General features: G+C 36.4%; 2 protein-coding genes across 4 annotated transcripts; both read left to right on the top strand.

Moving 5' to 3' along the window:
* The first annotated feature begins 3,643 nt into the window (after positions 1–3,643).
* Positions 3,644–12,586, top strand: LOC117226613 (uncharacterized). Of its 3 annotated transcripts, XM_033481169.2 has the most exons (9): positions 3,644–3,777; positions 3,848–3,998; positions 4,078–4,193; positions 6,599–6,791; positions 8,284–8,543; positions 9,533–9,595; positions 11,259–11,493; positions 11,558–11,805; positions 12,386–12,586. In XM_033481169.2, the coding sequence occupies exons 3-9, from the start codon at positions 4,089–4,091 to the stop codon at positions 12,440–12,442; spliced, it is 1,161 nt and encodes a 386-aa protein (XP_033337060.2). In that variant the 5' UTR covers positions 3,644–3,777; positions 3,848–3,998; positions 4,078–4,088; the 3' UTR covers positions 12,443–12,586. The 3 variants fall into 3 exon arrangements, with proteins under 3 accessions (XP_033337060.2, XP_033337069.2, XP_033337078.2); XM_033481178.2 differs by having other exon boundaries at positions 3,703–3,998; positions 4,135–4,193; XM_033481187.2 differs by lacking the exons at positions 3,644–3,777; positions 3,848–3,998; positions 9,533–9,595 and having other exon boundaries at positions 4,005–4,193.
* Positions 12,587–12,741: 155 nt separating this feature from the next.
* On the top strand, positions 12,742–14,994 carry LOC117226623 (uncharacterized). Its single transcript, XM_033481195.2, has 5 exons — positions 12,742–13,288; positions 13,412–13,448; positions 13,952–14,011; positions 14,194–14,441; positions 14,823–14,994. Exons 1-5 carry the CDS (start codon positions 13,220–13,222, stop codon positions 14,910–14,912), a joined length of 504 nt encoding a protein of 167 aa, XP_033337086.2. The 5' UTR covers positions 12,742–13,219; the 3' UTR covers positions 14,913–14,994.

Genomic DNA, 14,994 nt, shown 5'->3' with positions numbered 1-14,994 from the left:
AGTAAATTAAACAAATGCAGTAGAGTTTGAAATGTATAATTTTCAAAAAGGCTTATTAAAAAATATAAAGACTGACTATATATTTTTAGTCATCAGCGCCATGACTACAGATGTTACAGATCTGCTACATTCTCGACACAATTAATTGATAAATGATCCAGAACGCCTAGCTTCTCTTTTTCGTCTCAGAATCAATCAAACGACAAAGTAGCGCATGCCTCTTATCGCGAATATAATGCTATGTTCTCCAGTAAAACGTCGCGTCACTTATTTTTCTGTTCGTTTCAGCGTCACGAGTACACCGATTTCCACCGAGAAGGTAATTAAGCGGCAAATTGTCCAGGTTATCGTAATGTCTTGCGTGTAAAATATAGCGCGCAAGGTTGAATGAATCATGTTCGTGAACGGTGGCTCCGAGAAAAACATGAACACGCGTACGAATCGACTTCTTCGTCAAAAAGTCGGCCACCGTTTGATTAGCTGTTTATGAAACTACTAGGGAGTTCGACGATCTCTATGGTAATGATGCGGTTGCTATGTTATCGAGCCGGGAAAAGGAATCCTCGGATTAACGGTACCATTTCGGGGCATTTGCTACGTCAAAGCAACCGGACACCTGTTATTTCGACTGAAACGAACTGAAAGGAGATTGTTAGCCTCAATTCTTAAGTGTCGAAGGATAGTTAATTCACCTTTGATCCCGGAATATTGCGCGTGTTTAATCTTCTATGGTTTTTTCCATTTCACCACGTCACTTGGAAGGAAAAAAGCTAATCGTTTCCTGCGACACGTTTTTTGCTATTATTTTGTTACGATTGATTTATGGGAACTCGAAAAGATTTAGGCTTCGCGATACAGACGTTATCGTGCCAAGCCACCATTATGCACGTTGTGTCTATTGTACATTGTTTGCGGACGCTGAGTCACATGTCTGTTTGATGTGTTCTCTTGTTTGCAAGTTATGGCTTAATCGCAACCATGTCAGCTTTGGCTACTGAAGGAGAATAAAGTTCTTGATACTCTTTACTGCATGGAGATGCTTGGTAATTTTAACTATTGGGTTGGCAACTAATTGGCAATTTCAGTTATAGATGTCTCTCACTCCCATTTTTATGATATCTGCAAATGTTATATTATAAAATTATTATTATTATTATTATTATGTTATTTTTTATTATCCGTGAATGTTAGCAAGTGGACAAATTGAATGCAGCGGTCAAGGAAAAGCGACCAGAATTGATCAATCGTAAAGGTGTCATTTTCCACCAGGACAATGCTAGGCCGCACACGTCTTTGTCCACTCGGCAAAAATTGATGGATATTGCTTGGGAATTGATGTTACACCCACCATATAGCCCCGATCTCGCGCCATCGGATTACCACTTATTTCGATCCCTGGACAACTCCCTTCGTGGTAAAACTTTTAATGATGATGACGTTGTAAAATCTCACTTAACTCAGTTTTTGGCCGAAAAGGATCCGATTTTCTACGAGCGTGGAATTTTCAAGTTGTCAGAGAGATGGCAAAAGGTCATCGAACAAAATGGAAAATACATTACAGATTAAACTTCATTCCAAGTAAAAAAGAATTTTTTATTTCGTTGAACAAATCGGCAATTACTTAGTTGCCAACCCAATAGTTAACTGTTTTTAACAAGTATGCCCGTCATGACACAATTTTTTCGTGACGTATATACTCGTGAGAAATAGCTAATTAGTTAAGAAGAATATATACTTTGATATTCTTTATTAAATTTATATATTTTGTAAAAGTGTTGTATTTAAACAAAATGTGAAGAAAATCAAACATATACAATATAATTACAGTAACTTACAAATTTTTCAAGAAGACTACAACAGTTAGTTGATTGAATGATAATCTCGAAAGAGGTGAGTTATTTGATTGTAGAATTTACTAAGAAATAACGTGAGCATTTTTCTCCGATTGTTGAGGTACTATTAATTATTTTAGATAAAATAATGGTGAGCAGATCTCGTATTATGATGGATTTTCATTCGAACTATGTTTTGCGAAATAGATAATTTGCATTTTACGAAATTCTGAATAAAATAAAAGGTTGCTTAAACATTGTTTGAAATCTGTTTGCTGTCTAGAACGTGATTAATATAAGAAGAAGAAGAAGAAGAGTGACGTTTCGTTGAAGTTTTTATCCTGTTTCTTTTATAGTTCTCTGTAAGTTAGTAATTATAATTATATGACTGCTGGTAAAAAGTGGACATCGCGTCATCATGTTGCCGATCCCCGTGTTGAATAACACGTTTCAAAGAATCAAAAGCAATCAAGTGATTCATTTCGTCAGGTCAAAGAATTCTCTCTCGAGCGTCTGTTTTATCGAGAACAAAATTTTATTCACGTCGGAATTTTTATGGGTACGATGTGACCAGCATCTGAATGAGAACAAGGAGCGAACAGTTTCTGCGGAATTCGCGTTTCTTCCGCAATAAAATCGCGTTTGTAACGAACCTCCTGAATTTTCTTACATACCATTTGACTGTTTGCCTTTCCTGAAACAACCCAAACCACTAACTTCTCAATAAGCTTCAGTGTGACTGGAATTTGTATTACGTATATTTTGCATTGTTCACGGTCACCACAAATTTGATTGTCTTTGTAAATCGTTTAAAATAAAGTACATTCACTCGAAGAACTGCACTAATTGAAATTTTATTATTAGCTTATGGGTGTCCAGGAAAATATAAATTGTTATAGAATAATTTCGTTCAGAATTTCTTCAGACATACTAAATACTATGCTATGCATTAAATTCTATAAATTCGTATCTGCAACAAATTCTGAAAAATGTGCATATGCACTGAATTCAGGGAGCAACACAAGTTCGATATGGAAAATTCATACAGAGAGAATGGAAAAATGATACGAAGATAAACACTTCTTGTCAAGATGATTATGTATTACTTGACGTGTGTACAGTCGATCGCAAAAATCTGCGACCAAAAGAAAAACCATATATCACTTCAATCTCCAAATCAATTCTAGATTCGATCAGGAAAAAAATTTCCTCCTGTTTCTAGAAACTTTAATTCGTAGCATCTTCAAGGAAAACGTGTCTCCTTATTCGCACCTGCTATACCGTGCAGGTAAATCTCAGCTGAAAATGAACGATGATTTGTGAAAGTAAAGGCTTCAGACTTGAAAATGAGCCTAAGCTCGATCATTTTATAACAAATTGCAACAGTGAAAACAGTAAAAACATTGATAATTTTTTGAAAATCGAACATTCATAGTTCAATTGATTTTCGGTGACAATGTGCACGGTAGAAACTAACTAGTGCATAACTAATGGCACGGTGCTTTGTAAGAATTAAAATTCTTTACATCCAAACTTTTGTTATTTACAGTTGACGGTCAATTTGATTCTTACACGACTACGTTGACAAATGTGTCCAGGATTCATCGTTAAAGCATTTCCTTTTCAAACGCCGACAATTTCTCTCAAATAAAACATTTAAAGCTTAATTAACTTTCGGTGACAATATGCACAAAAGAAACTGGTGCATAAGACTTCGATTGTGTCTCTTACCGTGATTAAAACTGTTTAGGCCTGAACTTTTGTGTAGAACTGTCTGCGGTTGTTGGCAGTATAAATTTTTTCACGACCACGTGCGGTTCATTGAGAAGCCTCGTGCATCTATAACAGAGTTCATCCAATCGATGCAACCGCACTCGACCTACAGCTGTTGCATCCGGCAGGACAGTTTGCCTGGAAAGCTGATAAGGGAAACGGATGTTTCACGGTATAATTTGTCAGCGTACGGCACAGCTTGTCCTTGAACTCCGTAATCACAGTACAACGTTCTTCTGCAGGCGATTACAGTATAATCCGGCAAATAGATAATTTCGCGCTCAGTGTACGGGCGTCGATAGTTAGCGAGCGTTGAGCAAACGTAAGCTGTATAGTGTTACTCTGCCGTGTGTTAGCCCCCCTGGTTAGTCAGACCTTCTCCCTTCCCGATCGGTGAGTACAAGATGCCTTCGAGGCCTTTTTACTAAAACGCCAGAGATAGCTTCGGTCCGTAGTCGGTAGCGCTGCTCAGTTGACAGAAAGATGCTGCGCGGGAAGGTAGTCACGGTTTTTGGCCTTTGTTTGGCAGCTCTCGCCAGCGGGATGCCGCAAAACAACGGTGTCGGCAACCAACAGCCCTCCACTTCGGTGAGTACAGTACATGATTCAACTCCCAACTTGTGACCTATATATATAGAACTGTTTTAATTTAGTAGTCAATTAAGTGAATTTTATTCTTTTTCTTTTTGCTAATACTGCTGAGAGCTTAAATCTTTGAATCTTGCGATCCTACTCTTTGGATTTTCTTATGGAATTGATATTTTTCTTGTCTATCATAGACAATGTTAATGCCATTGGCGATATATTTGCTAACAGTTGCTTAATGGCTTCTTCCAATGTCTAAAATTGACAGCGAAATTTCTTAATCAATTTCTATATTTCAATCGTTAGTCGAGGAAACATCTAGAATTAAATCGATCTGCGAACATGTTCTTTTGAAATTATTATTAAAAGGAAAATTGGTCAGATTTTTCTTCGCGTTGCACAGTCATCGAGGAGAATATTAATAGGTTTCCGGTAGGCAAAGTGTCAATTATGAACCAAAGATGTCTAAAGTAATCGGGGAGAGTAGTGAGGTTAATAATGAGAGACATTTTGAAATTAAATAGGTATTGTATACAATTTCAGTGCCCAATCTATAGATCGGGTAAATGGTATATATGTACATATCATTTAGACATTGCCAAAGTAAATAAAAGAAATGAAGGCTGTCTAAACATATTGAAGGTTGTCTAAATAAATCGTCACTCTTTGGTAGAAATATCTTTAAGAGACAAGTGACAAAAATGAAAAGGACATAATTTACAGTGCAAAGGTTCATCGTTCTTCATTTGTGTCGAATCATGAAGCAGCAGTTTGCAAATTTCGCGCGCCGCTTCGGGCTACAATGACGCGGAAGAGAATAATCGATTCGCGAAATTGCTGTATTTAGAATGTTTCTTCGGACGTGCCACACAATAAATAAATATACAATATGATTGTTTACGGAGCCTGATGAAAAGACCATCAACTTAAAATAAAAAATAGAGAATCTGTCTAAATTGTCTAAATTGCAAATATTTGCAACGTGCAAGCACAAATCTTCTCATTAATCGTCGAAATTAGAATAGTAAGATCTTCTTGATAATAACAGATTAGAAAATGATAAATATTTGAAAATCTAGATTCAGAAACTCGAAATATCGTGATCTAAATTTCGAAAAGTCATGAGTCGTGATCATCATTCTAGTCTAGATGAAACGCGAGTTTTCTCGAGCAGCGTCGAATGCCTAATCGTTTCGCATCATAGATATTAATTATACAACTGTTGAATATTCTCACGGCCGTATCAATACAGCGACAAACAGAGCGAACACATAAACTGGTTCGCGAGGAAACAGCCGAAAGGAAAAGTTAGAACGAGCAGCGTTAGATAATCTGGAAACGCGGCTGGAGAAAGGATTGCGGAAGCGTCTGGCTCGTCGATTCTGATCGTTATGTTTATCACCTAGCCAACAATTAACTTTACGCACTGTATTCATCGCCATAGTGATCGTTCTTTAAAATAAGACAAATATAAATTACGTGTTTAATTGTTTAGCAGAATTATCAAACGGTTCTTTCAATCTTTCGCCGAGGGTGCCGCCATTTTGCGTCTTCGCTTGCTTTTCTCCTGTACTAACAACCGAGTGTTTGTGTCAATCATTGCTTTGTTCTTGAACTTAATATTTTTTTTTATGTTTCTCTTGAAAAATCACAAATCTGCGAAGTTACTATTCTTGTTTAGTGATTTTACGGTGATTTATATTTGCTTTTGAAAGACAGGTCTTTGTGATTTTATTGCAGGAAGCTGTGACTATAAGATTAAGATCACTATTACTTTGTTTCGTTTCGATTTTTATAAAACAAGTCATGTAAATGGGACTTTTGTCCAATACAGTAAATTCTCCCAAATTTTTCTTCAATTCGTAAAAGATATGGACAATTTGGGAAGAGAAGATACGATTATTCGAGCCTTGCACCTCGTTTTTAGAATTGTTGACAATCGGTAACTATGAAAATGAGCCGCGTGGCTCGAATAATCGTATCTCCTCTTACCAAATTGTTCATTTTTTTTTACAAGCTGAAGGATAATTGGGGAGAATTTACTGTAATTGTTTTCTAGTTTTATCTTCAACATAAAAATACTGCTGCAATATAAAAATATATCGGTGGCATAAAACTTTATGTGCGACTCCCCACTAACTCGTTTTTGTGTAGCTCTTATTTAGCCCTAATCTTGTCAAAATCTTTTGTTTAAATCCTCGTTTAGATGAACTGTCTTCACTCTTAAAATTTTCAAAAATTATGCAATTTTAAAAAATTCCTGTTCAGCTTATTACTTAGACGAGCTATTTTTCTCATGAACACTTCCAGATGTAATGCAATGTTTGCGAACTAAATCAAAATGCACCAAATTGGTAGATCATTTAATTCACTCTCACTGATTCATTGAATTTCGACTGCTACCTCAGCCACCATTGATTCAATTCACCGATGGCGGGATCAGGGTGAATTTCGCCGGTTTCCACGCCCAAGCAGGATTAGGTGGACTCCTGAGTGGATCGCAAACAGGGGGTGGACTTCATGCCAGCGCAGGAACACCATGGGGTGCTAATGCGGCTGCTGGATTGGGCGGATCCTTGGATGGCAATAATCCAACTGCCAGTTAGTACTATTTCCTAACCTTGCATTCAGTAACCAAAACAATTACATAGACAGTTAGGACAAGGATGAAGACAACTTAGCATATTTTCTCTCGCGACAAACTTGCATAGAAGAACAAAGAAAGCATTCGTATATTTTTCACAATTTTCCACGTCTATTTTACACATTACAAGAATCAAGAAAGAATTTTCACTATTTTTAGTACTGACAGTTCCAATTTTCTTATTCTTTATATTTACACAATGCAGACGTCAGTGGGACGTCAATGGAATGTCAGTGGGAAGTCAGTAATATATTAGGTCTACCGAAAAGTTCTATCCGTTTAAGAAATAGATTTTTCATAAATTTAGTAATATTTATTATACAATATAATTTCCGTCGTTACTTATGACCTCTTGCTAGCGTGATGGCAATTTGTGAGCAATATTTTTCAAAAATATATGTCTCAAATAAACATGTGCATACCTATCGAAATTTGCAATGACATTATCAGACAGAACTTTCCAGTAGACCTAATATAATCTGTATATGCCAAAATGTTAAAGAGACAAGTGAAATAAATTATAAAGTTATTATAAATTTTTTTAACTATAAATTTGGTCAGTAAACAACAATAATAAACAATACACACTCCTTGTTTCTCATAATGAGGAAAATGTCACTTACGCAACTATGATTCTGTGGCGTCGCATCGCTCGCCACTGCTCCCGCGCTACCTGAGCGCGGCCGCTAGCAATCAAACATTTGCCTTCCTAATCCTCTCTCATAAACTTTTCCTTTACGACAGCCCTAATAAACACCAAATGTGCATCAGAACTCGCGTCCTTCGCTAATCCTCAAAAACTCCCTTAAAAACACTCCCAATAAAACAATTATCCGAACCTTCGCACACCTCGACTCGCACAGGTCTTTCCTTTCTTCCCCTTCCAAGAGAATTTCATCTTTTATGACTGTCCTCGCAAACACTATAAACAAGGCAAAAAAGGCACCTCCGCAAAGGCAGTTAGTTCAGTCACCCAAGTCGAGTCAGTCACCCCAGTCGGTCCGGTCAGTTCCAAAAACTCTGTACATCTCCACACTACGCTAGCCGCGCCCGCGCACGCTCATAGACAGGAATAAATACTATAACTAAAGACGAAACATTTTTGATTCACTTCCATTAAAATTCCCCACTAAAAAAAATCTCCCACTAAAATTCTAACACACTGAAATGTACAAATGCTTTCTACGAGAATATATAATACAATACTAAACAGTAAATGATTTTGGAAGTTTATATAATTTTTACAGCTTTCTATTCAAACCGGGTCTTGCAAGACTGCAGCCATATTGCAATTCAATGCAAACTATTTACTTTTAATTATTTAAATACAGTGTAATGAAGTTAGTTGAGGACGGAATTCAACTGAAGAAGTGGGAGCAGAATCTTTAGCGAATTCCAGAACGCTAAGGATTGAATGGCAACGATTTTAATACGAAACAAATTGTCTAGGGGGTGGTTTGTACGCAAGAGCGAGATTCAGCGATGGAGGACCGATGGCTGCAGCCGGATTGGGTGGCTCGGTGGGCGGAAATGGAGCAGAACCACCACTTAGGGGTGGTCTCTACGCAGGTGCATCGCCGGGTTCCCTATCCGTAAAGACAGAAGCGACGACGAACGTAGGATCTACTGGCCCCGCGAACAGTTACCCGAACCGTGGTCGAACGAATATTCAAATTATCTCGCGAAAGAAGGTTACATCACAGCAACAGGTCGACACTTAATAGAATTCTGCGTGTGAACACCTAACCACCTGCATGTTGATAACCACTTTATACAGGGTGCACCACATAGCTTGATTATCTGAAACAGAACAATTGAAAAATAGTGAAAACATTTCCCACAGAAAAAACAGTTTCGATAGTGCCGGTATGCAGTGACAACAATTTAGCTTTGCTTCTTTCAGGTAGAGTTATTATAATTGTATACTGAATAACGTTTTCAAATCTTTCGTTTGAATCGAGAAATTAGGTAACTGCAGTTGTATGAAATTGGACTTAGAATAAATTAAACAACTTAGAATACAAATTACTTGAGAAGATTATGTTGGGTTTAAGTTGAAAGAATTTGTAGCAGCACAAGCAACAAAAAGTTTTTAACAAACTCACGTGCGTTTACTTCAATAAATATATATTCTTGATATAGATAATGTATGATAATCATTTTGTAAACAAATTGTGTCACTGTAAAATCATAATTCGTTTAATCTTTAAAGCATGTATAATTAGAAACATTTTAGTAGTTTATCTGCGTTCATGTTCCATATACCATTAAAAATTGGCGTAATTAGTTTCGCATATTGAAACACTTCAGACGGAGGATAAGTAATTTTTCCCATTATAACTATGGTTACGTGATGATAACTCCGGTGTCCGATGGATATTTGTAGTAGCCATTTTACGTTGATAAGTTTAAACAAAAATATCTCTCGCATGTGAATCAAAACAGTTTGCATGTCCCACTTGAATGCATGTTTTGCGATTGGTCATGTAAAGCGTGCTAGTTGTGAAGTTGCCGCATGACTTCAAAAACAGCCTTATTCCGCAAACAATAGCAAAAAATCCAGTACGGCAGTAAACAAATTAGAATCTCCGCTTCGCCTTGGTCTTCCGCATGGGTCGCCTCGATCGAATATACCGTAAGAAATGAATGTAACCGGAAGCATGCGGCGTGAAATTCAAGGTTAAACTTTTTTTGACAGCCTCCTGAGTTGACTGGAAAGACAGATACGTCATCGGAGAAGGATCTACCGGCTGTCAAGGTGGTAAGAAAATGACGAGTTCGTGACGTCAAGCTGGACGATTGTTAAAAATGATTTAGGAGGCTGAATATCAAAATTATATCACACTGCGATCTATTTATTACAGACTGCGGGTTTTATGTATTTATTTATTATTTTTATTCTTTTGTTTGACTCACTGAGATTATCGAAAAAAGAGTTGATTTTTATTTAATTTCTGTTTCTCAAATCGGACAATTTTTATTTTGCATTAGATTCGCAGTTTATTTGTATTTAAGTAAACACGCGAACGAACGTTCTAGACAGAATAAATATATCCTAAATAAAAAGGAATGTGAATGATGCTATGGAACTTACACTGCGATTTATTTATTACAGTTAAGCGAAATAATTAACACGCGTCGCTTGTATTTTATTGTAATTTAAAAAAGGAATAAATGTTCGGAAATCGAAATTGACAAGGTTTGGAAAAAGAAATATATTTTGGTAACACGAAATTATGTTGTTTTTTTTTATTGCTCATCTATTTGTGAAGTTTCATTTTGTGTACGTCTAAATCTCTCTCTTCAATTGTGTATGTTCATCTCACATTGTACATTCTAATCAATATATTGCACTGTAAAATATGCTAGAAATATGCAACACGATAAGTAGTTTATAGAAACAATGCCAACACCAGGGCACTTTCGAGTCACGTCAGCATTTTCACCATGCACATTTTTTTAAAACCTACGTATAGTACAAGCTTAGTACAAGCAAATAAAAAATGCATTAGAAGAAATGCAATTATTTTGTAAGGACACTAATCACCCCTATAAATAGCGACGAGTAGTCTAACAAAGGTGAAGTCCCCCCAGGGTTGACGCTCACTTTTTTATGAGATTTGGTACAGTGATAGAGCTTGTAAATCTGAATCCAATGATACCCGGTTTTTGGGGGCAGACGGTTTATAATTTTTGAGATAATTATTCTTAAAGTTGTTAATAAAAAAACAAAGACGCGCTCGATTATGGCGCGAGGCACCCACACTTCTTGCTGCGCGATGCTTCACGCCATAATCCAGCGCGTCTTTTTGGCCTTTTTTTATTAGCAACTTTAACATTCATGATCTCAAAAACTATAAGCCGTCTGCCTTCAAAACCGAGTATCATTGGACTCAACTTTACAAGCTCTATAACTACACCAAATCTCATCAAAAAGTGAGCGTCAATCCTGGAAAACTCGCCTTTTTAAGTTTGACCTGTGTCTAGATTGAATCATGTATCTTGAGAAAAAAATACTTGTAATGTTATTAATAGCATAAATTGATCATAAATTATGCTTTCAGTGTAGTTTAGATATACATATTTGACAAAAAAAGTATTTACAATTACAGTAAATTCCATCTAATTGTCTCTCAACTTGTAAACAAAAATGGACAATTTGGGAAAAGGAGATACGATTATTCGAGTCTCACGATTCGTTTTCATAGTTGTTGACAATCGGCGATTACGAAAACGAGCCATGAGGCTTGATAAATCGTATTTCCTCTTCCCAAATTGTCGATTTGTATTTACAAACTGAGGGACAATTGGAGAGAATTTACTGTATAATAATTCTACTATCTGATTGTAAATTCTAAATTAGATTCAATATATAAAGATTAACAACAGGTCAACGATCAATAATCTACGAATATGATTGCCAGGTACGAAACTCAAATACAACAAACACAGCACCCGTCAGTGCATCTGCAACTGCACAAGCAGATGCAGCTGCACCAGCACCACCAGCACCACCAGCACCACCAGCACCACCAGCACCGCCAGCACCTGTCGTATCTCAGCTAGAAAGGGTGAAGACAGTCAACAAAATCGTAACCATCGAACCAGTTCCTAAAATACCTCCCCTACCAGGCCAATTCAACGACGTTATTCCAACTAGTAAGACAACCAATTACTAGCAAAAAGAAAATTTGCAGTTTCTAATTGAATGCTCCTTTTCCAGTTCTAACCAAGGAAGTGACAGTTCTACATCCGAAACGACTCCACAGAAAAAGGCTATGGGGACCTAGAAAACAAGTTATCTACACTAGTGTTCCGGTAGAGGCGGCTCAAGAACCCACTGGTGCACATTCTGCAAACATTTCCCGTAGACAGGCTCAAGGTTCTGTAATCAGCACGCACTCCTCGGGCGGGAGGCAGAAAGAGAAAGACCAGAATGAAGATAATGGATTCTACGATGATGTTTTTAATGTAAATTTCCCATTTGATTATAGGGTGACCGCGAATCTTTGTTCAGACGCAGATTCTTGTGGTTCAATTAGGGGAACTAGAATGAATTAATTCGATTACAAGATAAACTAACATAACCTTAGACTGATCACGTATGGATTCTCTGTGACAATAGTAAAACAGATGTGTAATTATCATTGCATAAAACCCAAAGAATCTAAAGAGACCAAAAAACTTCTCAAAACCATTGATTAGAACAAAATATTATTCATTATTGATTGCGTCTTCAAGATAGCGTTCAAGTATAATTTTGAACTTACAAAGCCTCTATAAACTGCGAAGTACTGTAGCTTAACCGTTCTAAAAAGAACGAACGTTTTACAAGTTTGACAGAATTTCGGAAAATTTTGTACCATGTTAAAACCATTATTGGATAAGCTGCGGATGTACAAAGGTTGCAGTCAAACAAGGAACTATTTTAATTTTAAAATAAGAATGAAAATGTGTGGCGAATTATCAGACTCGAAGAGAGGAATTTTAATATAGTACCATTCAAAGTTATCACTGTAGTAATAATTACCACCGTTGTTACGTTTTCCAGATACCAGTATCGACGCTAAATGCAGTCAACCGATTACTGAACAACAATTCCGGATGACCGCCAATAGCGCGTGAACTTGAAACTTTTTGCGTTCCACGTGTGAATTCCGCATGGCTTTGTGGTAATGGAAGCTAGTAATTGTAGAACATGTTTTGTATACTTTTTCAGGTATGTCAATAAATTATCTGACTTTAAAACCTCCGTCAAAGTTTTAAAATATGGTTTCTCCAAGCTTTAAAACGAATAGAGATTTTATTGATATGATCTTAGTTCAAATATTTCTCATATTTGCAATTAATTCGTCTATATCATAAACAAAGGCTCAAGAAAGTTTCTTGCTTGCACTATTAATCAATACGTTATTAAACCGACCAAGCCCGCCGCACTAAAAAATGTGCGGCCACAAATTCAAATAGGACTATTAGAAAAGCCTGTCATCTACGACTTTTGTCGAATAACTTTCGACGATAATGGTCCTCGGACGATTAGAAATGAAGGAAGTGTGACGGAATAGAAAATGAAATCACCCTTATCAACGAATAATCAGTCGCTTCACCCCCGGACCAGTGTCGAAGCTCGTTAACATTTGCGTAACATGACACATATCCGTGACGTATTCAAATTATAGTCAGAGTCAAGGAGAGGCGGTGGTGAACATGTGTAATTGCATACTAGTAAGCGAACTTATCATAACATTTATTATAAACGGAATATCGCTGTCATCGTTCGTTCACCTATATAAACCGAAACGAGCTTGCAAAATACAGAAACGCGAGGTCTCGAGAAGTGAACGTTGCTTAGTGGGTGGCCATTGTTTACATTGCAAGCGTCAAAATGAAGTTCGTAATACTTTTGCTGTTGGGTTATTGCGCAGTGGCTCTGGCCAGACCAGACAATATACCAGTAAGTAACAATTCGACAGGAAATTACGAGAAACCGCAGACTTTTCCAAAGTGAACCGCGATAGTTTTGATTCGCTGAATGGTAGAGCTTCTGAAAGTTGGTGATTCATTTTGATCATTTTAGGAGAGTTCAACCAAGCCTGCGAAGGAGGACACATCAGGTAATAGCCCAATAAACCTGGTTTGTAGCATAGTCACTGGGCTGTGGATATTTTTATGCATTTAAAGCTTGAATAGGACTTTTCCGAGTTATTCAAATCATGCATCCTTGTTCTGATGTGAATCTGCATAGAAACCTGCAATCTGTTAGTTAGGATTAACGCTAGAACTACTGGAAGCATTGAATCAATTCATCCGATATTTTTCAGTTTATTACTGCATGTCAGTCAGTATATTAAAAATTTCCGTCGACGTTTGATAAGATTGTAGTGATTGGACTTTATAGATTCATTAAATATAAATCAAGTTGCAATTATCTAAGAAAGTATGTGTGTTTATTCCTCCATAAGAACGCACTAAAAATTTTAATGGAAAATTAAAAACAATCATAAAACTTAATTGGATTTAACTATATTAAAAGTTACGCAAACAAAAAATGACCTAGAGAGTCGTGCGAACGAAAAGTGACCTTGAAAAGTGGCGCTTATAATTTCTGTTCTTTTAGCAAGCAATGACTCTCACGAGAAAGATTCCGGAAAGGACGTAGCTAAAGAACACGACTCGGGTATGTATAGCTTTCTAAAACAAAAATGTTAATCTCTTCTGAAGCAATTTATATTATTTTTCTGAACGAGCAATTTTTATGTTATTAATGCAGGAAACTGTAACAACTGTCTAGACTTCATGACTTATTGTGAGAACAATTAATTTGTCCTAATGTTAACTGTTGTTTTCCATGGATCTTAGGTCCACCATTGGTAGTGACCGTGATAATTAATCGCGTGATTAAGATAGCCGCAGAAGTTTTGGGGATATCAGGCATTAAAAACTCTCAAGATTTAATTGATACAGTGCTTGACAATCCTATCGGCAAAATAATTTGGTCAACTGTCAAACCTATTTTGTCTAACACGAAGAGGTTGGAGGTAGTAACTCGTGAAATAATTTCATGGATACAATACATTGCCTCATTTGTTATTCCTTTCCCCGTAGGTGTAAGTATAATGTTAACATACTTAACTAACATAACGAAATGAATAAATATAACAGAACCCTCTGCAGCTCACAACTGCAAGCTTGGAGAACAACAGTTTGTTCTCTGTTCCTTCTTAATGTTCAACTTTTACATCATACATCAAGATAAACTCAATTTTTCTATCAATTGTGCATTCATTGTTAATTACACAAATTTTGTTACACAGATGTAATAAATTTGAATTGCAGAAATTTAAACCGGTAGAGATTAGAATTTAAAGAAAGATAAACATTTCCACTTGACTACCATGGAATTGTTGCAAAAAATTTTTATTTTGCATTAAGATCCACAATCTATTTGTTACTACTATATTCTACATAATATTTCTATCTTGTTTCAGATTGCGTTCAGCACGAGTTTCACTGTAATCAAATATGTTTTCTCGACAATTAACTCAGTGTTGGTAATTGGAGTTAAGGCTATAACATAATATGTAATACGAACGTTTAATAACGTAATCAATTAAACGCAAATGACAACTATATGAAATGAATAAAAATCATCCATAAATA

The sequence above is a fragment of the Megalopta genalis genome, chromosome 3, assembly GCF_051020955.1.
Source record: "Megalopta genalis isolate 19385.01 chromosome 3, iyMegGena1_principal, whole genome shotgun sequence".
Taxonomy (NCBI): Eukaryota; Metazoa; Arthropoda; class Insecta; order Hymenoptera; family Halictidae; genus Megalopta; species Megalopta genalis.
The sequence above is the reverse complement of the archived record's forward strand: the minus strand, read 5'-3'. Positions and strand labels throughout refer to the sequence as shown.

Bases quoted from the DNA above. Each gene is read 5' to 3' on its own strand.
- LOC117226613 (XM_033481169.2), top strand. From the start codon at position 4,089: ATGCTGCGCGGGAAGGTAGTCACGGTTTTTGGCCTTTGTTTGGCAGCT. The intron at 11,494-11,557 runs GTAAGACAACCA...CTCCTTTTCCAG, and splicing joins CAACGACGTTATTCCAACTA to TTCTAACCAAGGAAGTGACA. The intron at 11,806-12,385 runs GTAAATTTCCCA...TACGTTTTCCAG, and splicing joins TCTACGATGATGTTTTTAAT to ATACCAGTATCGACGCTAAA.
- LOC117226623 (XM_033481195.2), top strand. From the start codon at position 13,220: ATGAAGTTCGTAATACTTTTGCTGTTGGGTTATTGCGCAGTGGCTCTG. The intron at 13,289-13,411 runs GTAAGTAACAAT...TGATCATTTTAG, and splicing joins CCAGACCAGACAATATACCA to GAGAGTTCAACCAAGCCTGC. The intron at 14,442-14,822 runs GTAAGTATAATG...ATCTTGTTTCAG, and splicing joins TTATTCCTTTCCCCGTAGGT to ATTGCGTTCAGCACGAGTTT.